The 22,475-nt window shown below is 40.5% G+C and overlaps 1 protein-coding gene across 2 annotated transcripts; it reads right to left on the reverse strand.

The window, feature by feature from the left end:
• Window positions 1-5,007: 5,007 nt before the first annotated feature.
• Window positions 5,008-18,581, reverse strand: LOC124862464 (transmembrane ascorbate-dependent reductase CYB561-like). Of its 2 annotated transcripts, none has more exons than XM_047356407.1 (6): window positions 18,430-18,581; window positions 14,069-14,276; window positions 7,668-7,766; window positions 7,459-7,562; window positions 6,375-6,532; window positions 5,008-5,381 (listed from the first exon to the last, which is right to left on the reverse strand). In XM_047356407.1, exons 2-6 carry the CDS (start codon window positions 14,271-14,273, stop codon window positions 5,189-5,191), a joined length of 759 nt encoding a protein of 252 aa, XP_047212363.1. In that variant the 5' UTR covers window positions 14,274-14,276; window positions 18,430-18,581; the 3' UTR covers window positions 5,008-5,188. The 2 variants fall into 2 exon arrangements, with proteins under 2 accessions (XP_047212363.1, XP_047212364.1); XM_047356408.1 differs by lacking the exon at window positions 18,430-18,581 and adding an exon at window positions 18,301-18,429.
• Window positions 18,582-22,475: the final 3,894 nt, after the last annotated feature.

Consider the following 22,475-nt stretch of genomic DNA (forward strand, 5'->3'; position numbering starts at 1 on the left):
AAAGCTGTTTTTAACACAACTTGGCTTCTGCCTGAACAGATTTATCATTGACACAATGAATGACCGGAGACTTCCCCTCTGATGTCACTTCCTTGTGACTTTGGACTTGCAAAATTTAACAACGAAATGTGCCTATTTTGTCACACAACTGCCTTTAATCACATCTTTAATGCTAATATGACATCAATTGCTGCCCAGTTATTTAAATATTAAGATATTTCTTTTCAATATCTGCATTAGAGTGAAAAGCTTGACATAAAATTCACCTTATTTTTTAATTTGAGCACAAAGAACTGTTGCTACTTTCACAAATATATTTCTATGAGTATATACATGATGCAAAGTTTTGCTTATTTCATTTATTCAGTGATCAGCAGATTACAAAAAGCATTGTGTTTTATTATAAATAAATTTTTTTTACTCATACTCATCGTCTTCCGCTTCATCCGGAACCGGGTCGCGGGGGCAGCAGACTCAGTAGATACACACAGACACACACAGACTTCCCTCTCCCCAGATACCTCCTCCAGCTCCTCTGGGAGCAGTCCAAGGCATTTCCAGGCCAGCCAAGAGACACAGGGTATGTCCCAATTCAGGGGCTGGATCCTTCGAAGGACCCGGTCTACGTGAGCCGGGTCCTTCGTCGACAGCTAAATCCACGGAGGCCGGAAGTGAGCAGCTGCGAATTGGGACGGTCTAGCCTTTACCAGCAGTTAGCACATTCCAGCGCATTTCTTCATCAAAAATGAATATTGAAAAGCTTATTTATTCTCAATCACACTCTCCAGCGATACAGTAAGGTTACATAAAATTGTTCATTTATTCAGGTTAACTTTAATATCACCTGTAATGTCAAATCCATTTACATGAACAAATGGCACATTAAATTAATACTAACATAAACTGTTAGAAATCACTTGTGTTTGACGTTCACTGTGATGAGCTTAGTGCCGGGAGTCAGGTCAGGTCTCTCCAGGTTTAGCTTGCCTCACCGCCGGGAAGGCTGGCGAGGCAAGCTGTTACTACGGCGGGAGCGGAAAACTCCGAACATGTCGGAGCACGTTTGAAATTAAGCGATGTCTTGATCAATCAAGCAGATATTTCACATCTACAGTTATATTAAAAACATTGTAAAAGTTCATTTGTGTCACAGAAAGTGTAATTTTTTACAATTTACACACAGCTTTTGCCGCTGTGGTCCACCATGGCTGCCCCTGCTTGACCAATCCGCTTCGATCCACAATGAATCATGGGAAAGGATGGGCCTCGAAGGATACTCACGACCCATCCTTCAAATCAGGCAAAAGAAGGACACGTTTGTCGGCCGCATTTCAAGGAGTCTCGGAAGGATTCCTGAACTGGGACAGACTTCGTCGCCACGCTGCGACGTAATCAGTCTACAAATACAGCCTTCGAAGGATCCAGCCCCTGAATTGGGACACAGCCATAGTCCCACCAAAGTGTCTTGGGCTGTCCCCTAGGCCTCCTGGAACATGTTGAGAATTAAAATCATTTAGTTTCATACTATGTGTTCTGTTTGCATGTGTATGCATAAAACTGAAATATATCATGTATTGTGGACCACAGGGAGAGTGAGGTCACAGCAATCTTCAGGCCGGAGGAAGGGTCAACCTCAGGTCAGGATGTTTGCCAGCAGCTGTAACCAGTAAATGCGGGCTGTTCAGCATGATATGGGCAATAAAGTACTCCCATAGGGGGTAACTAATTTACCGCGGCAACAGAGAAATGTAGAAAACGTCATTAGGGAACTGTGGCTTCGTAAATAATTCTTGGAGGGGAGGTTTCAGCAGGCAGCTTTGAAGTTCGTTAAAGGTATGAAAAGCTTTAACACTGATAGTGAGACAGACCACTCGGTGAATACAGGCCAACTTTGCTGACCCGAGTCTCTCCCTAAGGCCTTAGGTAATCTTTTGTATTATTCTTTTGTATTCAAGTATGCATTGGAAATCATTGGATTTATTTATCAAATTAAACTTTTGTGAATCTTAATTTCCTGCTCTCTCTGTTCTTTCTCACGACATCCGGATTGGGTGAGGTTGAGGTTGTGTGTTATTAGTTGTAGAATTATTTTACATCAACAATTACTTGCCAATGAAGGCGTCCAGGAGGCATCCGGTATAGATGCCCGAGCAACCTCATCTGGCTCCACTCGATGTGGAGGAGCAGCGGCTCTACTCCGAGCCCCTCCCGGATGGCCGAGCTCCTCATCCTATCTCTAAGGAAGTGCCCAGCCACCCTATGGAGGAAGCTCATGTCATCCACTTGTATCAAGGATCTTGTTCTTTCGATCATGATCCAAAGTTCATGCCCATAGATGAGGGTAGGAACCAGTGGCGGATGCTGGTCTTTCAAGGAGGGGAAGCTCAATTTCAAGATCGCTGATTCGCTCATTTCGCTGTCAATCAAAAAGGGATTCAGCCTCAGACAGATCATCCAATCATCATGCAGAAGCTGAGCGTCCAGACCAGCTGAGGCCAGCCCACTGCCCCATAGACCCCCAGAGATGCTGAGCGTCCAATGGGTGGGACAAGGCCAGCATTTCTGTTTCACTATTGAACTCACTGTTTAAAGGACTGTGAAGCTGCGGGAATGAGTGAGAGGAAAGCCGCGTCGTTACCAGTGATAAGAAGCTGATTCTGAACAAAAGTTGAGCGCGTTGTAGCGCATATTTAGTCAATGACATGTACACACAACAGTTTATATTTGATCTCTCATTTTTTGACATTTTAGGGCAGTCTTACAGCAATCGCCACTGGTAGGAACGTAGACCGACCAGTAAATCGAGAGCTTCGCTTTTCAGCTCAGCTCTCTCTTCACCACAACGGACCGGCATAGTGTCCTCATTATTGCGTCAGCTGCACTGATCCGTCTGTTGATCTTCTGCTCCATTCTCCTCTCACTCGTGCCCTGAAATACTTAAACTCCTCCACTTGAGGCAGGAACTCCCCTCCAACCTGAAGGGGTCAGGAACCATGGCCTCGGACTTGGAGGAGCTGATCCTCATCCCAGCTGCTTCATATTCGGCTGCGAACCGCCCCAGAGCGTACTGTATGTCTTTACTAGAGGGGACTACGTCATCTGCTAAAAGAAGAGACGAAATCCACTGGTCATCAAAACAGACCTCTCCGGCCCTTGGCTGCGCCTTGAAATCCTGTCCATAAAAGTTATGAACAGGATTGGTGACAAAGGGCAGCCATGCTGGAGTCCAACATGCACCGGGAACAGGTCCGACTTAGTGCCGGCAATGCCAACCAAACTCCTACTCTGCTTGAACAGAGACCGGATGGCCCCTAATAAAGGACCCCTTTATTTACCCCTTTTATACATTTCTGAAGCCTTATAAGCTTGTTTTCCTTACAATGTTCTTATTTTATCTTTTCATTTTACTCTCGTTTATAAATTTGCCATTTAAAATGTTCAAAATATATTTTTTTTTCATAGATATAAAAAAAATATATCACTGTAAATAAAGTATATAGATAATGACAGATACCATTTTTTGAAATGTATTGGTAAAACCTTTGACAACTTAAACAAAACGTTTAACATGAACAAAATTTAAATACATTAATTTGTAGACCATAATAATACATTAGGGGTTGTGGTTTTTGTCTCATTATATTGTTAACATCTGTTTTTGCACATTTACCTTGCTTATTTACCTTGCTTATTCTTTGACTAAACCTTTTTCATAACTGTCTGCACCCTACCCGTGTGTTACTAAGAGCTGCTGTAACAAGTTAATTTCTCCATTGTGACATCAATAAAGTCAATCTTACCTTAATAATAAATAATAATGATAATAATATATAAATAGACCAAACATTAACTGTTAAATATCATCTGACTGAATTATATCTGTGTTTAACTTTCACTTATTGGGGAAACCCAGCGGGAGTTTGAAAACGATGTGCCGGGAGTCAGGCGTCCTCCCCCAGTATAGCGAGCCTCAGCCACCCGGTCAGCTGACACCTGTGAGGCGAGCCAGCTGTTAATGCAGTGGGTGCAGACATTTCCGAGCACGTCGCAGCACCTCTGCAATTATTCGATATCTTCAGAAATGGAACAGATATTTCAGGTTCACACAACTACATTCTCATCTGAAAACATTGTAAAAGGTATTTATGTTCCACAGAAAGTGTAATATATCCAACTTTACTCACAGCTTTTCTCTCTCCTCTGTCATTACTACTTCCGTTTCAACAATCTGCTTTGACCCGCAATGAATCATGGGATAGGGTGGACCACGAAGTATACACTGGATCCATCCTTCATATCTGGGGAAAAGAAGGACGCATTTGTTGGCTCCCTTTGGAGGCACCTTCAAATTTGAACAGCCTTCGTGGCATCATTGTGACGTAATCGGCCTGCAAATGCCACCTTAGAAGGACACAGCCCTTCTTTATGTCACTCCTTTGCTACTGAAACAACTTCCGTTTCTACTGAAACGCCTTCGGTTTCTACTAAATTATTTAGAAAACATTTTAGTGTGTATGAGATTATTTCAGTAGTGTGTGTGTAAGAACACTTCAGTAGTGTGTGTAAGAGCATTTCATTAGTATGTATGAGAGTATTTCAGTGGTGTGTGTAAAAGCATTTCAGTAGTGTGTGTGAGAGTATTTCAGTGGTGTGTGTAAAAGCATTTCAGTAGTGTGTGTGAGAGTATTTCAGTAATGTGTGTAAGAGCATGTTGCATTTCAGTAGTGTGTATAACACCATTTCAGTACTGTGTGTGAAAGTATGTAACATTTCAGAAGTGTGTGTGAGTAATTCAGAATTGTTCCTAACAGCCCCTCATACACAACAGCCCCACAACATCCAGAGACTTCAGGTACTCAAGTCTCTGGATGACACAGTCTCTCATCCACCCCCTTGCCACCATGGAGCTTTTAACCACTTTGGTCACTTCAGCCTATGTGATGAAAGAGTCCAACTACGAGTCCCCAGTCCCGTAATGGCAGATAGCTGGGAGAAAAATGAAAATAAATGCACTTTTTTGCAGGATACCAAGAGAAAACCATAACAGGTCACTGTTTATTATTTTACACTTTACAAAAATCAAGGCTTACAAAACATTGCCTTTTATGGCGACTTGGTTATATGAGAAAGGGTATACATGTCTGTTGGCAGAGGGCTATGATCAAATCTGTGAGGATCAATCAGAACTTCAGGGTGTTGTTGGTAACCCACTCTCAGTCAGGTTCTTGAAGTGGACAGACAAAGACTCTTCCTCTGGGTTTGAGATACGTCTGTACTCCTCTCTGGTGATCAAGTAAACCAGCGCAACCCCATACAACACCAGCAGGATCCCCAAGATGTTGGCCAGCACCCCCTCTGGGGCAAACTGAGAGTAGGTTGACCTAAGAACAGAAACAAAACTAAATATAACATACAGTATCTCACAAAAGTGAGTAAACCCCTCACATTTTGTAAACATTTGTTTATATATCTTCATGGGACAACACTGGATATGTGACACTTTGATACAATGTAAAGTAGTCAGTGTACAGCTTGTATAACAGTGTGAATTTGCTATCCCCTCAAAATAACGCAACACAACCATTTATGTCTAAACAGCTGACAACTAAAGTGAGAATATCCCTAAGTGAAAATGTCCAAATTGTTCCCAATTAGCCTTTTCCCCTCCCATGTTATTGATTACTGTTACAGGGTCTCAGGTGTGAATGGGAAACAGGTGTGCTAAATTTGGTTTTATCATTCTCACACTCTCTTATATTGGTCACTATAAGTTTAACCTTGCCGTTCTTGGCAATGAACTCCCTAAGATGCATCAATGCTGTTGGTTGTAGAGAGCTACAGTTCAATTTTAAATTAGGGCTGTACTCACTTTTGTTGCCAGCGGTTTAGACATTAATGGCTGTGTGTTGAGCTATTTTGAGGGGACAGCAAATTTAGACTATTATACAAGTTGTACACTCAGTACTTTAGACTGAAACATAGTGTCGTATCTTCAGTGTTGTCTGTTGTGCCCCAACCATGGGGTGAAACATGGTTGTAATCTGCTATTTGGGCCACTAGATTAAATTCAATTCAGTTATATTGTTTTTAGAGTTTTAGATGTCCCTACACCTTCCATATTGGATCTTTAAAGAGTAATTTACTGTCCTCTCATATTTAAAAAAATCTTTTTCTCTGCAATAACTGTTTGGTTTATACAAGCCTTTTGTACATTACCTCCTCTGACTGCATAAATGCAATGAACAAACTTATACCTGGTGCTCCGGGGTTGTCATGGAATCACGTCTCATTTATTTTAAAAAAAGAATAACTCTCCTAGGCATTATGAATACTGAATACAACTGGCACATACTGACAGACAATCAGACACATACATTATGCCGAAGAGAAGTTTCTCTGTGATTCCAAGGAGGCTCGTCCCAATGGCCATGACCAGCAAACTCAGGCCACAGAACACATGGATAGGAAGGTATGTGGCTCGTAACCATGACGATGCAACAGGAAACAGGAAAAACAGCAAACCTAACACCCACTGGGAAAACAGACACATAAATGACAATTGTGCTTCTATTTGAAGCTATATTGCATATAGGTTTACATACAGTGCCAAAGTCATAAACTTTTTTCAGATTTTTTTACGTTACAACAACCAACGTCAATGTTTTTTGGGGGTTTTTATTTTATGGACCATTACGAAGTAGTGTAAAATTTTTAAGTGGAAGATGAAAATGACATGCTCTTAAAGTCTTTTTTAATAAAAATACAAAAAAGGTGGCATGTTTTTGGCTCAAGCAATACCTATTATTGAATAATTCCATGCAATAACAGCCAGTAATTATCTAGTAGTTTTTTGTACTAGTTATGCACTTCTAAAGACTGCCATTTTTTTGCAATTTTTTTTTGCAAAAGCCCTGTATTTCATTCACATCCCAAGAGCATCTGATAGTGGTGATGATGTATTTAGGGCGAGCTGGAGTGTTAGCTTTCTGACACACAATGTTTTGCATGTAGATCAGAAAGTTCAACTTTCTCACCATCCACCATGTTTCAAACGTTTTCTTTATATGGGCTGGCGCAAAATTAAAACATAACCTTGTTTGCTGTGTTCTTTGGTCTTCATGATTCTAATTGGATGGCTTTGGAAAGCAACCAGTTACACACTGTTTTACTTGGGGTATTAGAATAAAGAGTACTGGATATAAATACATGTTAAACTTTTCACTTTTTTCAAGATACATTTAAAACCATGTATAATTTTCCTTTTATTTGATAATTATGCACTACTTTATGTTTGTCTATCACATTAAACCCCTTTAAAACACATTGAGGTTTGAGGCTTTAAAAATGTAGAAAAGTTCGAGGTGTTTAAATATGTTTGCAAGACACTGTTTGTGTGTGCGTGTGTGTGTGTGTGTGTGTGTGTGTGTGTGTGTTTCACATGCGCATGCATGTGTGTACCTGTAAGCAGAACAGAATTAGTGTGCCCATGCCACACCAGCTGTGCAGAGAGTACATGTCTTGGATCTTGGCTGCTTTGTGGAAGTCAAACACAGCTACAACCCCTGCACACACAAATAGTTGTTTTACAGGGCAGCTTTATGTAACTAATTGACTAAGCAATTATTTTGCCTCATATGTTAAAGTACATAAAAGCAACTTTTTCTCACCTATGATGCTGATGATAAGGGCAAGCAGGTGAATTGTGCCATGAAGCAGCTTCACATGTTGCTTTGCTTCATTACGAAAAACTCTGTAAACTAATATGGCTAAAGGGAGAGAAACAGGTCTTCATCAGGTGTGAATAAAAACATATATAGATTAAAGCTGCAAGCAGCCTTGAAGGCCATCGCACCTCAGTGCAACTTGGCTTGTGCAGCGACCGCAAGAGCCTGGCATTGCCGTCTGCACGCCACCAACGAGGCCGCCATTCAATTCCAAATGTAGCCTCTAGGTGGCGCTGTGAGCATCGTGTCATGATCTTCACTCATGCAGAATTCTGGTCTGGCAAGAAGTATTCAAAATTTGGGGGAAATCCGACCTTCCAAATGCAAGCAGCATTCACTTGTTTATTAGTGGGTGGGGCTGAAATTATGTCATCAGTTGACTGTGTCAACATGTCCATCATTAACTCATGATCATGTATACTACATTTCAAGTGGATCCGATGATGTATGAGGGAGATGTAGTCCTTGAAGTGTCCTAGGGGGCGCTGTTGATCCAAATTTTAATGTAATCCAAAAGAGCTGTTTGGAGGCTGACAAAGATCAACTATATTTAGTTTGGAGTGAATCGGACCATGCATGCGTAATTTAGAGCCAAACGTATGGCCGTGGCGTGACATCAGAATTCGCCACGCCACGAATTTGTTAGGTCCTGAGAAGTTACATATGTGTACCAAATTTCAGATTCCTCGGTCAAAGAATGGCTTGGGGCTGATTGTTTTTAAGTTTCTATGGGGCACTGTGGACAAATTAGGCCACGCCCACCAAATATGTCATCAGATCTCTGTTGGGGACTGGACTAGGTTCAATCACATTGAATTTGGTGCACATCGGATGATGTATGTGGAAATAAACGTATGGCAATGGTGTGACGCCCAACTTTGCCGCGCCACCACGGCCACGCCCTTTTAAGAAAAGTCACTGTGCCTCAAACGAAGTTAGACCCACTAGTTATCTGTCTTCTGACACAGTTTCAAGTTGATTGAAACAGCCAGATAGCGACCTTTCCCAGTAAAAAGTGACTTCCTGTTCTCAGGGGGCGTGGCTTTGATGATGTCAGCATATGATCGTCGGGAACCCGAAGGTCCTCCTTCATGCCAATTTTGGTGTGATTTGGCGTTTCTTTGGGAAGAACGCCAGGTTTGTGTCCTGGCCACGCCCCCTAAACATGGCTGAAAACTCACGAATTTGATAACTTTTAATCCCCCATGCCTTATCTGCATATTGACCAAATATGAAGCTGTTAGCTCAAAATCCCTAGGAGGAGTTCGTTAAAGTTCGAGGTGAGTAAAAGTGAAAAACGGCCAAAAATTGGCATTTGACCCAAAATGGCTGACTTCCAGTGCATTTTAGGGCATACCCCCAAGAGACTTTTTTCTTGGTTTGAGGAGCTCTACCTGTGTGCCACATTTCATATCTCTACGAGTTACGGTTCGGCCTATCTCACGTTTGGGGTCGTGGCTAAGGGGTTTGACCTCGCCCACTGATTACGACATTAAAGAAGTAAAATTTCACTAGGGGTACATTTTGCAATAGGCGACTCTTTTCGGAAGAGAATCATAATAATAAACGGAGCGATTACAATAGGCCCTTGCAGGTGTTCCTGCTCGGGCCTAATTAATTGCTTGTTTAAAAGTTACTATACCAGCTAACAGATACATACACCTGTATTTATTTACAGGTCACTGCCAAAGTTTTGAAAGTGAGACAAACTTTGTGTTTTGTAGCTTCGAGATTTTTATGTGCCTTTATGTGTCCATGGTACACTAAATAGCAATCAAAGAAAAAGTTCCAAAGGCTTTTATTAGCATATACATACATGAAATATATCTAATTCTGTAATTCTCCCGCATAGGTTCAAAATCAAAATCTGGACCAAACCTTGACGGATGGTGACCCAATCTTGTTTTTAGGCCCGAGCAGGAAGGCTGCAATGGCCTATTGTAATTGTTGCTCCGTTTATCATTAGGCCCGAGCAGGAAAACTGCAAGGGCCTATTGTAATCACTCGAATTCTTATTATTATTATTCCGGGGACTTTTGGCGGGGCAATATGGGGGCTTTGCCATTCCCCAAAACGCGTATAATTTTACCCAAAATTGTCCCCCGACTAAAATTTTTTATCCTTAATGTCTGACAAGAGTCGCCTATTGCAAAATTGTACCCCTAGTGAAATTTTACTTCTTTAATGTTGTAATCAGTGGGCGTGGCCAAACCACTTAGCCACAACCCCAAACGTGAGTTAGCCCGAACCGTAAGTCGTACAGATCTGAAATGTGGCACACTGCTAGAACTCCTCAAACCAAGAAAAAAAGTCTCTTGGGGGTATGCCCTAAAACGCACAGGAAGTCGGCCATTTTGGGTCACAGGCCGATTTTTGCCCGTTTTTCACTTTTACTCACCTCGAACTTTAACGAAATCCTTTTAACGAAATCCTCCTAGGGATGTTTTTCATACATGTCGAACTTTAATGAACTCCTCCTAGGGATTTTGAGCTACCAGCTTCATATATGGTCAGTATGTAGTTAAGGCATGGGGGATTAAAAGTTATCAAAATTGTGAGTTTTTGAGCATGTTGAAGGGGCGGGACCAGGCCTCAAAGTTAGTCTTCTCGCCGCAAATTTCGAACAGCAATAACCTTCACATGAATTGGCTGAAATACACCAAACCAGGTATTAACTTGGTCTCCAGTACTGACGGGTTTGGCTGGAGGGTGGCGGCGTGGCGAAGTCATGGCCAAACGTTTGGGTTTAATTTCCACATACATCATCTGATCTGCACCAAATTCAATGTGATTGATCCTTGTCCAGTCCCCAAAAGCAATCTGATGACATATTTGGTGGGCGTGGCCTAATTCGTCCACAGCGCCCCCTACAAAACTTTAAAAAATGAGCCCCAAGCCATGCTTTGACCGGGGATTGTGAAATTTGGTACACATATGTAACTTGCCATGACCTACAAAAAGGTCTCTTGGAGCGTTGCTCCAAACCCCACAGGAAGTCGGCGATTTTGTATTGAAGTTGCCATTTTGACCCCATTTTTGCTGTTTCTATCCCGCATATCTGAGCAAACTCCTCCTGCAGCTTTTGACTTAGAGGCTTGAAAATCACTCAGTATACTCTTAAGGCACTGGGGATCAAACGTTATCAAAAGCTTTTTGATACATGAAACGTGTGGGCATGGCCACGCCTCAAAATATGACTTCTCGCCATAAAAGACTAAATTGATATAGCTCCTACCAGGAAAGTCACAGAGACCTGAAACCTTCTAAGATTGATCTGCCTCTGGCCCTGAACAATATTCACCGATCAGATCTTGACATCATCGAAGCCCCGCCCCCTGAGAACAGGAAGTGTCATGTTTTCCTTTAGAGGGTCAATTTTTGATGTTCTTCACCTAATCAATGTGAAACTGTCCCAAGTAACAGATAACATGATGGTCTAAGACAGTCGCCAGTACTGACTGCTTTAGCTGGAGGGTGTGTGGCGAATTCTGATGTCAGGCCACGGCCATACGTTTGGCTCTAAATTACACATGCATGGTCCGATTCACTCACTCTTTGTCAGCCCCCAAACCCCTCTATTGGATTACATTGGAATTTGGATCAACAGCGCCCCCTAGGATATTTAAAGTGCTCTATCTCCCACATACATCATCGGATCCACTTGAAATGTAGTATACATGATCATGAGTTAATGATGGACATGTTGACACAGTCAATAGATGACATCACTTTAGCCCCGCCCACTAATAAACAAATGAATGTAGCTTTATATGGAAGGTCTGATTCACTCCAAACTGAATATGGTTGATCTTTGTCAGCCCCCAAACAGCTCTATTGGATTACATTGGAATTTGGATCAACAGCGCCCCCTAGGACATTTCAAGTGCTCTATCTCCCTCATACATCATCGGATCCACTTCAAATGTAGTATACATCATCAGGGATCAATGCTGAACATGTTGGCACAGGCAATTCATGGCGTTGTTTTAGCCCCGCCCACTAACGAACAAGTGAGTGCAGCTTCCATCTGGAAGGTTGGATTTCCCCCAAATTTTGAATACTTCTCACCAGACCAGAATTCTGTATGACTGAAGATCATAACATGACGCTCATAGCGCCACCTAGAGGCGACATTTAGAATGGAAAGGCGGCCTCGTTGGTGGCGTGCAGCCGGCGATGCCAGGCTCCCAAGGTCGCTGCACAGGCCGAGTTGCGCTGAGGTGCGAGGGCCTTCAATGCTGCTCGCAGCTTTAATTTTAATTATTGGAATTGAACCAGTTTGTTGGGTTGTATTTCTCCATGTAATTTTTGAGAATAGACCACATGTTCTTAGTAGGGTCCAAATCTGAGGAGTTTCCTAGCCTCAAATTGTCAACATTTTGCTCTATGTTCAATGCTTTTAACTCCTTTGTCACTTTTGCCTTATGACACAATTATCTATCATGCTGGAAATACGTTGCTTGCTTTCTCCAAGCGAAGGACGTATTTTCTCAGTGGGGTCTTGAAATTAAAAGCTTGTTGTTTCGACTCAATCTACCTCCCCCACAACATGCTAATGTGCTCCAGAGCAAGGAACCTTAAATCACAAGTTGCCTACCGATCTACATGAAGAGTGTGGCTGACTGACTGAAACTTGTACTGTAGAAGTGTTTAAATTGGTCAGTATCATTCTAATGATACTGAATGTATGTAATCTACATACAATTAGAAGATAGCTTTATCAGACAAAACCTTGCATCAGGATGTGTTGATTTCTAACAAAAAGGAGCAAAAGATGCTGATTAGAACAGCATCCTTTCAAATGTAACCACATTAGCACCAATTGCTGCTTATGCCTGGGTAAGGAAGCCCCCAGAGGTTTCCATCTCACATTAGCCTCCCTATTACAGTCACCATCTAACGTCTAACTGACCTTTTCCTTTATTGCCCTAATGCAATTTAGGACTGCACCAGTTGGGCTAATGTGTATATTCTCATTTGTGAAACTACCAAAGGCTACAGACACCACACCAGTGAGGAGGATAATTTATATTGTCTTCTCTTCTGAGTAAAATTGCATTACCAGCATCTGCTGCAGTGTGCACTCTGAAGTAACAACTAAATCTATTATTCTCTTAGAAACACACAGGTGTCACATCAAGTGTGGAGTTTCGAAAGAACACCCACTGTAGGAAAAGGTTGGGAAAACAAGCATGACAAAAGTAAGTGAATAATCCATGATTTCGATGAAGTGAAAATGAGGACAGTGCTACCACTGTGAATATTCTTTATTTTGTACGCCGCTAGCCTCCTATGGTATGACAACATCATCAGATGTTCCAGTTTGCAAAAGGCATGGCTTTAATGACAATTGCATGTTGGGCTACATGTATAATTAAACTTTTTGCAATATAGTCACTGTTAAAAAGTAACTAAAAAGGTATTAAATGTCACCAATTACATCAGGTTAAAGTGGCCTAAAAATTACACTGATATTCATTTCGTATACACAAAGGGCAGAGAGCCTATTTTGGCTTAGGGATTTATCTGATTCACTTCTGAAGACATTTTCTTGAATTAGTTCATATGAAACGTTCCCTTGTTTCTATTGAGTTTGCAAGCTGCTTACTAATGCTACATTAGATTTTTACTCATAACTTAAATTTCTGAGGTCCAAGTAATGAAAAAAAAAAGTAATCAACTAAAACATCCAATGAGGTCAGAAATCTGCATGGGAAAGTCGTACATTCCTCACTAACCCTCAGGGTGCAGTATCAGTTTTCCACCACAAACAGGATCTATGTCAAAAAGTTTAGTTTTGGTCTTATCTGACCAGAGTAGTTTCCTCCACATGTTTACTGTGTATTCTACATGGTTTGTGGTGAATTGCAAATGGGCCTTCTTTTGATTTTATTTCTGCCACACTTCACTAAATGTCTAATTAATGGAGGGAACAACTAATAGTTGACATATTATCCTAAAGCATCAAAGAACATGGTAGTCTCTTTTTTCAGTAAAATCTGACTTGCTGGATCAGAGTGGGATTGGTAGGCATCTGGTTTTTGTTGGCCTAATGCAGCAGGTCAGCAAAAGAGTAGCTTAAGGCTAAGGCACACATATCTGCATTGTAACCACAGACACACAACAAGACCAGTCATACTCCTGAGGAGCTTCTTCCTCTTTTACTCAATTACTATCCATAGTAATGTGTAACGAGTATTCTTCTAATGCAATCATGAGGGGATATTTGTTGTTTAAAGAGATGTATTTTGAAATATGATCCTGTGTGGGCTTAAATAAAAATAGATCTGTAAGTTTCTTGTTAATCTTGACTTGACAGTGATGCAGAATCAGTGTGAACTTACCATCGCCATGTAAAAAGATCAGCCCCAGCACCATGCAAAGAGGGTGCAGGTTAAACTCCTGAGCAGAACCATCCCAGGCAAAACCACCTCGGTAATGACCCATCCACACCCCTGTCAGAACTACGGACACAAGACCGAGCACTTGCGACGCTCCCACCAGCACCGCAAACACAGAGCCACCATGGCGGGGGCTAAAGTTGTCCATATTCTGAGAGCCAGAAATAGATAAACAGAATTTATTTACATCAAGATGCTGAAGCATGCATTGATAAACACAGACTGTTATGTGCTGCAGTTTGTACTCCTGGCTATTTTTCATCATATAATATTCAATTTGATACTAATCACAGAATATTTGTTATGTTTACAAACGTGAACAAAAAATTGCAATGAAACATGACATCCGCAACAGTACAGTGCACTGTAAAAGTACTCTCACCACTTAAACCTTTACACATTTTGTCACCTTAAACAACCAACTTTAAACTAATTTCAGGGGATTTTATCTAATAAACACAAAGAAAAACGTGAAATGGAAGATAAATGATACATGGTATTGACCATTTTTTTAAATGAAACTCCTAAAAGTGTGGCATGGATTTGTATTTAGAGCTCCTGAGTCAATACTTTGCAGAACCAAATTTCATTGAAATTACATTTGTTTGTTAGTACTGTAAATAGACAGCACCATAAACACCAAGGAACACTGCAGGTATATCAGGAATGAGGATGTGGAGAAGTTTAAAACAGGGTTAGGGTAAAGCAGGTTTAGGATATAACACAATGTCCTCAGTATGGATGCACGATATTGGATTTTTGCCCAATATTAAAAACTAATTTGGCCAATTGCCAATACTAATACTTATTCCAAAGAGCTACTTACACAAACTGTAGTTTAATTTGTAGTGGAATTAAAATACTCCATTATTCTGCATACTCCTTCTCAAATTGTCCTGCTGCCAAATGCAGATGTAAAAGAAAAAGCTGAAAATTATGTACTTCAACTTGCATTTTGTATAACATGTCAAATTTATTCATGACATTTGTTCTCCCTGAGAACAAATGTCTTGGGCAGAAATGAGCATCTCTTCCTTTTCGCAAGTTAGATGGGTGGGTGGATGGATGGATGGATGGATGGATGGATGGCACTGGTAGCCATTCATCATCTACATTTTTAGTCACTGTGAGGTTACAGAAAATACACCCACAGACTTCTTCTTCGCCGGGTTCTGCACCATATAAAACGTTGGGTTCCACCTACACGTTGTTTGGACCACAGCCATGGGTTACAATTGAAAGGCCAGTAAGACATTTTCTGAAACTTTCAGAACAAATCGCATTAACCTATTTCAAGCACAGCCATGAACAGGGAATAACAGCAGATTTCCCGTGACTTCACTGTCCGAATAAAAACACTACTTTGCAACAAACTGACCTCTTCAACGCAGGTCCGCCGGCTGAACTGGACGGAGGGACACAGCACGCTAATGTCTCTTTACTGGCAAATAGACAACTCTTCAAACTAGATCCAAGAGTGTCATATGATCACGTGATCATTTGCACTAAGTTAAGTAGGAATGAATTGCTGATTGTGTATTCGGTATTCATTCATGAACGGGGTAATTAAGGTACAAGCATTGCTTGACTTTTCTCTCTGAGGTCTACAGAAGCAAACTGTGTTACAGAGAGTTCCCAGCAGAGACCCTGTCTCTACAACGCCAAATGAAGCAGTTTTCCCGGTCTGAAGGAAGGACAACGGGACCGCATCACCGTGGCTACAGCAGTAACGTGCAGTTTGGCAGAACAGGCCGCCCCACCCCACAGCTACAGAGGTTAGCTATAAGTTAACCTTTTGTTCACTGTGGATGCTTTCTTCAACTTTGTCGCCCGGACAACTTTTCCTCAGTACGGTTCACGTAGGAGGTAGTGTTGGGCAGAGAGAAGTAATTTAGAATGAAATAATCTAAACATTTTTCATTTTATGATGTTTGGTTTTGTTTATGTTGAAAACTCAGCCATCTTAGTGCTAGCAGATTATCTGCTCAGTATTGGAAGCATATATATATAGTAAAGACAATTGGCCCAAGTACTGTGGTACTCCACAATTAACCCTGGAGTTTAAAGATGATTTATCATTTACATGACATTTATCTGTCAGACAAATAAGATTTAAACCAGCCTAGCGCTGTTCCCCTGATCCCTACAGCATATTCCAGCCTTTCTAAGAGAATATTATGGTCGACTGTGTCAAATGCAGCATTGAGATCTAACAGAACCAGAACAGACACAAGTCCATTATTTGAGGCCATAAGAATATCATTAGTGACTTTTAGCAGAGCTGTTTCGGTGCTATGATGAGCTCTGAAGCCTGACTGAAACTCTTCAAACAGGTCATTGCTGTGTAAATACTCACACATTTGATTAGCAACTATTTTCTCAAGAATCTTAGATAAGAATGGAAGATTGGATATAGGTCTGTAATTAAAAAAAAAATCATCTTTATTGGTCAATGCACATGAACATTACAACAAAATTTGTCCTCTGCATTTAACCCATCCCTTATAAGGAGCAGTGGGCTGCCATTGTGCGGCACCCGGGGAGCATTCTGGGGCTAAGTGTCTTGCTCAGGGACCCAGAGTGGCAATCTGTGGGATACGAACCAGGCACTTTGTGTCCCCTCTGGAACGCAAATCTCCTGTTTTAACCACTAGGGCACCACTGATTTTTTAAGTCATCTAAAGTAGCTTTACAAAATAAAACTGCATTATAAAATAAATAAATAAATCCCTAAGTAAAATAAATAAATCTTTAAGTAAATTAAATAAATCTTGAAATGAATTAAATAAAATAAAATGAAAATTTATTTTAATATAATTATTTTCTTTTGTTTCATGAGGATATTTATTTATTTCATGGAATATTTATTAATAATTTATCAATAGCAGTATTTATTTATTTATTTAATTTTGAATTAAACGGCTTTCCATAGTTACCAACCAATCTGCATGTCTGTGTATAAATGTGTGCACATTTCTGGGTAAGATTGAGTGAATGTGGCTATAGTGTAAAGCCCTTTGAGTGGTCAGTATAACTAAAATGCGCTATGTAATTCAGTCCATTTAGACTATATGCAGTTGTTTGGAAAAGATGATGCGCTCTACAATCACAATAAATGACAAGGAGAACTTTTCAGACGGAAGCATTTTGATCAGGAAACATAATGTTAATTTCCGATTTTTTAATTCTAAAATAAACTAAATAAGGTATTGTTTTAGAAGTAACGATTTTGAAGACATCTCTAACCAAGATTCTCTGATAAACCATGTTGTAATGGTGTACCATTATGGAGAAAAAAATGAGAGGACGCACTGCCATCCTGAGTTATTTTTGCCATCCTTTAAGTTTCTTTTTCATTTTCTCAGGACATTGATTGGTTGAAAAGTGATGCTTTCTTGGTCTTGATTTTTAATCTGGAAACCTGACCAGCTCAGATAAGGAGTTAACCTAACCTAATTATATCGAAGCTCTTGAATTGTACATGAGGTTACCTCAGTAAACCACTAATCCAGCTAATCCTTCGTAGTATGAGATCCCGCTCGTGTCTTGTACCTTTTGTGCAGTCATCAACCCAAAAACACAGAAAGTGGAATAAGCATTTTTTTGTGTTAAAAGTCTAGAGCCTCCATCTTTTTTCTTATCATGTTTTATATCCGCTGAAGCGGCTGAAACTAATAGTGTCAGCTGACAACGTACGACGGGATATTAGGGCGTGTGGTTCTTCAAAACAGACACTGTCATAATCGTTCCAAAGTCCTGATTCTGGTAATAATTTGTGCTAAAAGATTAACCTTATTTGTGAAGCCGATGAAGGAGGCCTATAACCTCACAATATACACAACATTCCTCATTTTAACGCACGGAAGACTGTGCTTTTTGGAAATTATCATCAAATATCCGACTTTATTCCCGTAATTTTAAAAAATCTCACAGCCTGGCCCTAACACTTCATCGTAGACAACGAGTTACATAAAGGCGTGAAAAAAACAGGAATGTACCAATAATTACTCTTATATCGACTCGAAATCCATCAGTAACACCTCGGCAAAGTCAATTTACAAATATGATTCGCGTTTGACTGAGTGAAAGCGCATCTAGACTACAGTGCACCGTAACAGCAGCAATATTAACGCAACTGAGGGAAATAGCATTAAAATAAAGAATACAGTTGTTACCTGTTACCTGTCATCAGCACCACGGCCTATTTTACCTTAAGTATTACGTCAACGCTTCCATTGAAACCCACCCTTAAAGATCAAATAAAGAAGCACTATGCAGTTTATCTTCAGAAAGACGTGACTTACTGCGCTGTAGACTCCGCTTTGGCGTTGAGGAAGCCAAGTTCTGACTTTAGGTCCGTCTTCCTCCTCTCTCACCGCGCGGAGAGGAGGGAGTGTCTGTGTTTTCTGAAGGCGTTACGTGAACTCAAACCACGTGACCGTAATACAATTTTATATTAAAAGAAACGATAATGACAACCGTTTTCTATAAATCTCTGTTGAAAAATACGTTTTAATTACAAAATGAATATATATCCACAAATTGACAGGCAACAGAATTATCGAAACGTCATGACTACGTCGAGCGATAGGATGAGTGAAATGTCAAGTTGGAGGGACTGATTGATGCCTCACATCTTGGGTGTAGATGTTTGTTGCCTTGGCAATAAAGAACACCGGGAATGGAGAGGTGTGGGGGAGGAGAAAAAGGAAACCAAACTGTTCTGAATGATAATAGATGTCACCATTATGTTTATATCTTCTAGCTGTGGCGGTTATTCTATGAATGGCGTCTTGGGCGAACCCGTCCTTCTGCGTCTCCCACAGACCTTCCGTTAAGGCAAAAAATACGCAGACGTAGAGCAGATTTAGATTAAGTTATATTTATTCAGCCAAGAAGATTTTTCTGACAGAAAATGAGACAGGGATATCACCAAAGATAATGACATTGTGTATAACAACTTTTAATTTGGAAAAATATTAACTAAATCATAATTTAACAATTGCTAAACTAAATATTTTCTGGCATTCTATAATTTTTTTAATTAATGTTATTCATAATTATAATATATTTGTACTACTTCACATTTATATTTCACTTTATCCATTGCCATATAACTTTGACCAAAACACAAAAATCCTCTGTATTACATTAAATCTTGCTTTTATCAACTTGTTAAAACTGGTTTGTTTTGAAAATGAGATCTTGCGCCTTACTTAGAGTAGCTGAGTAGAAAATGACGACCATTTTTCGAAATCTGAGATGATCCTCACAAATAGACAATGTTCGGAAGAAGCCCCAGCCGAGACTGTACATCCTGAGGCAACTCAAGAAGTACAACTTTCCACAGGAGCTGCTGGTCATCTTCTACACTGTAATAATTCAGTCTGTTCTGTCTTCATCCATCTCAGTGTGGTTTGGCTCATTCACAAAACAGGACAGATCCAGACTGCAATGAACTATCAGGTCTGCAGAGAGATTCATCAGGGCTGACCTTCCCTCTATCCAGAACTTATACAGGTCTAGGGTCAGAAAAGGGGCAGCTAAAATCTCTGCAGACACCACACACCCTTTACACAAACTGTTTAGGCTTTTACCTTCAGGTGGCGCTACAAAGAGCCGCCTGCTAAAACCAGCCGCCACAGTAACAGTTTTTTTCCCAGGCTGTTTCTCTGATGAACCCTTGACAGTCAGAATTCCAGAACACCATGCTTAGACTGATCTCACACTATATTGTATTGTAAAGTCAGTGGTGTACATATGTACATTTAAAAATATATTATTTATTACTGAGAGCAAAGTGTACCAGAGTTAAATTCCTTGTTTGTCTGAACAAACTTGGCAATAAAGCTGATTCAGTCAACTTTTACTGTCTGCCAAATTCTCCTACTACTCTCCAGTTGTGAAATATTTCCTTTAACTTTATGTTCTCTGTATGTTTTTCTCTTAATAGAAGCTACATCTGGCCTGGCATTCTGTTTAGCTGTAACACCTTACTGGAGGAGGGCATTGCCTAAACTACGGCTGCCAATAATTTGTTCTGTTTCTATAGATGATACTCTGCTGCCCTGTTTGTCTGTGTTTAACCTTGTCCCTTGGCTTGACCTCTGCTGTGGCTAACTGTATATACTCTCTTTCATCCTATAGACTGTAAAACGGAGTCAGAGATTAATTCCTTAGCTGTGTTTCTGTTCTAGATGACGTCACTAAAAGGAGCTATAGTGTTAACTCTCTCCTTTCTTTTTTAATGTATACTTTATTTTTACTCTACTTTCTTAAATATAGTAGGTACTCCTGGATCAGTGCTTCTGTGTTTTTTTGGTGGGCCTGCTCCGACTTTTCAATCACATGACTGGTCATGGCAGGTATTCATTTACACTGAGCCGGATCTTCTGGGTGTTTCTTCCAGTTAAAGGGGAGTTTTCCTTTACGCTTTCTGCTACATGCATGCTCAGTACAGTATGAGGGACTGCTGCAAAGTTAAGAACTTAATGCTTAATACAAGTCTTACTGTTAGGAAGAAGTGAAGTTTCCCAGGGGAAGGTGAGTAACGCCACAGAGACTGAGTTTGACACGTGAGGTTGTGATGAGGTGGTAATAGTTCATTTGGGTTTCCTATAGGTGTACGTGAAGTTGGAGGGTGGAAAGGCAGGATCCACAGGACAGGTGAGTGCCTTCTTTGGGTTCCCACATTTCAGGAAGCTCAAGGAGACTCTTGATTGGGAAGCACAGTGAAGTGCCTTTAGCCAAATGCAAACTCGGGCTAGAAACATGGGCGGAGAGAAACCAGGTCTGGGTCATCGGAATCCCTTTACACTCTACAAAAAGGAGAGCAACCGTGAAAAAGAAACACGGTCACAGACAAGAGACAAAGCTTAGTCTGCTGGTCTGATTGCCACTAAGGTGAGTTGACAATCTGACGCCTCCTTCTTCTGGTGTTTTTTAGTGGTTGGCAAGAAACTTTGAGGTGTGCATTACCGCCACCGGCTGGTATGTGGTGTGGTTTTTCATGGTTTCAAATTCACTTATTTTCTAATACAATAATCAAATTCTATTTATTACTTTACTTTTCTTTAAAAAAAACAACAACAAAAAACTTATGATTTGTATTATGAACCTGTATTATGTTTCTGTAACTTGAACAATGTAGAAGTCCTGTATGTCCAAATCGTAATCTTGTTTTTAAGCTTTCCCCTTTTCTGCTCCTTCCCGCTTACTTCTCCTTTTTGATTCTATGAAACCATCTGCCTTTCCTTTCTGCATTCTATCTTTTTTGCCACACTCTTGATTTTCTGTTTAATGATAGTTCTGCTTCAGACCTACTAATTGTCATCGTTTTAGGAAGTGGGCAGAAATACACTGGGGGAATCATACCACATGGCTTGGGAGTCAGGCAGTCCAGAATGCTTGTCCAACAAAAACAGTCCTCAGCAGGTCTGAGTCCACACAGAGGTAGGGGCTTGGAAGGTTTAGGAACCGAACCACAGTCTAGTGGTGAATAATCCAAAATTCACAAACTGTAGTAAGAGGTGCTGGATGTCCAAATCCAGGTAGGAAGGTAACTGCCCACACCTCACAGGTTCTAGCAGGAAGCAGAAAAAAACAAACAAGGTTAGCACTGGCTCAGGTCAGACTGGCAAGGTTTCACTGGCTTGGCGACTACCACAAGGGAAAAAAAACTCAGGCAACAAAGGACTGGTGGCAGGCTCCTAAATACTCCTCCCAGGTATGCACAATCAGCCAAAGATCAGGAATACCTGTAGAAGAATCAGCAGGGGCTCCAGGAGGACCTCTGGTGGACAAGCATAGGAATAACACTCCCAATTCCCAACACTAATATTAATTATAAAGCTAATGTGGTTCTGTGTCGCCTTTTTTGCCATCCTCTCTGCCATCTCATTACCTCCAACTCCTACATATGCTGGTACCCATAAACATACCAATGTTAATCCCATCCTTTGTATTCTGAATAAAGTATGCAATATTTCCAATAAAATATCTGGCCTACAATCTGAATGGTTACGTTTTAAACTTAATAATGCTGAACTTGAGTCTGAACAAATTATTGCTTTTAATGGTTTTATATCCTCCACCCACTGCACTGCCAACAATATTGCTAATAATTCTCCTGAATATACTGATAATCCATTTGTAATTCTTTTTCCTACTTTTATTCTAAAATCTGGTATTATAAAAGCTACTCATATTTTTCATCTGTGTAAATCTGAACATATTAATAATAATTGTTTATACAATTCTTGTATTATGCTTGAATCTAGAATACATTTTGGAAACCCTTTTCTTTTCCACTAATGTTATATCTACTGTTGCTTCTGGTAATAGCCATGGT

The sequence above is a fragment of the Girardinichthys multiradiatus genome, chromosome X (assembly GCF_021462225.1).
Source record: "Girardinichthys multiradiatus isolate DD_20200921_A chromosome X, DD_fGirMul_XY1, whole genome shotgun sequence".
Lineage (NCBI taxonomy): Eukaryota > Metazoa > Chordata > Actinopteri > Cyprinodontiformes > Goodeidae > Girardinichthys > Girardinichthys multiradiatus.

Excerpts from the sequence above, each read along its gene's own strand:
- LOC124862464 (XM_047356407.1), bottom strand. The coding sequence starts at position 14,273 with ATGGACAACTTTAGCCCCCGCCATGGTGGCTCTGTGTTTGCGGTGCTG. Across the intron at positions 7,563-7,667 it reads CCTTATCATCAGCATCATAG|GGGTTGTAGCTGTGTTTGAC; the intron begins GTGAGAAAAAGT and ends TTGTGTGTGCAG. Across the intron at positions 5,382-6,374 it reads AAACTTCTCTTCGGCATAAT|GTCAACCTACTCTCAGTTTG; the intron begins GTATGTGTCTGA and ends TTCTGTTCTTAG.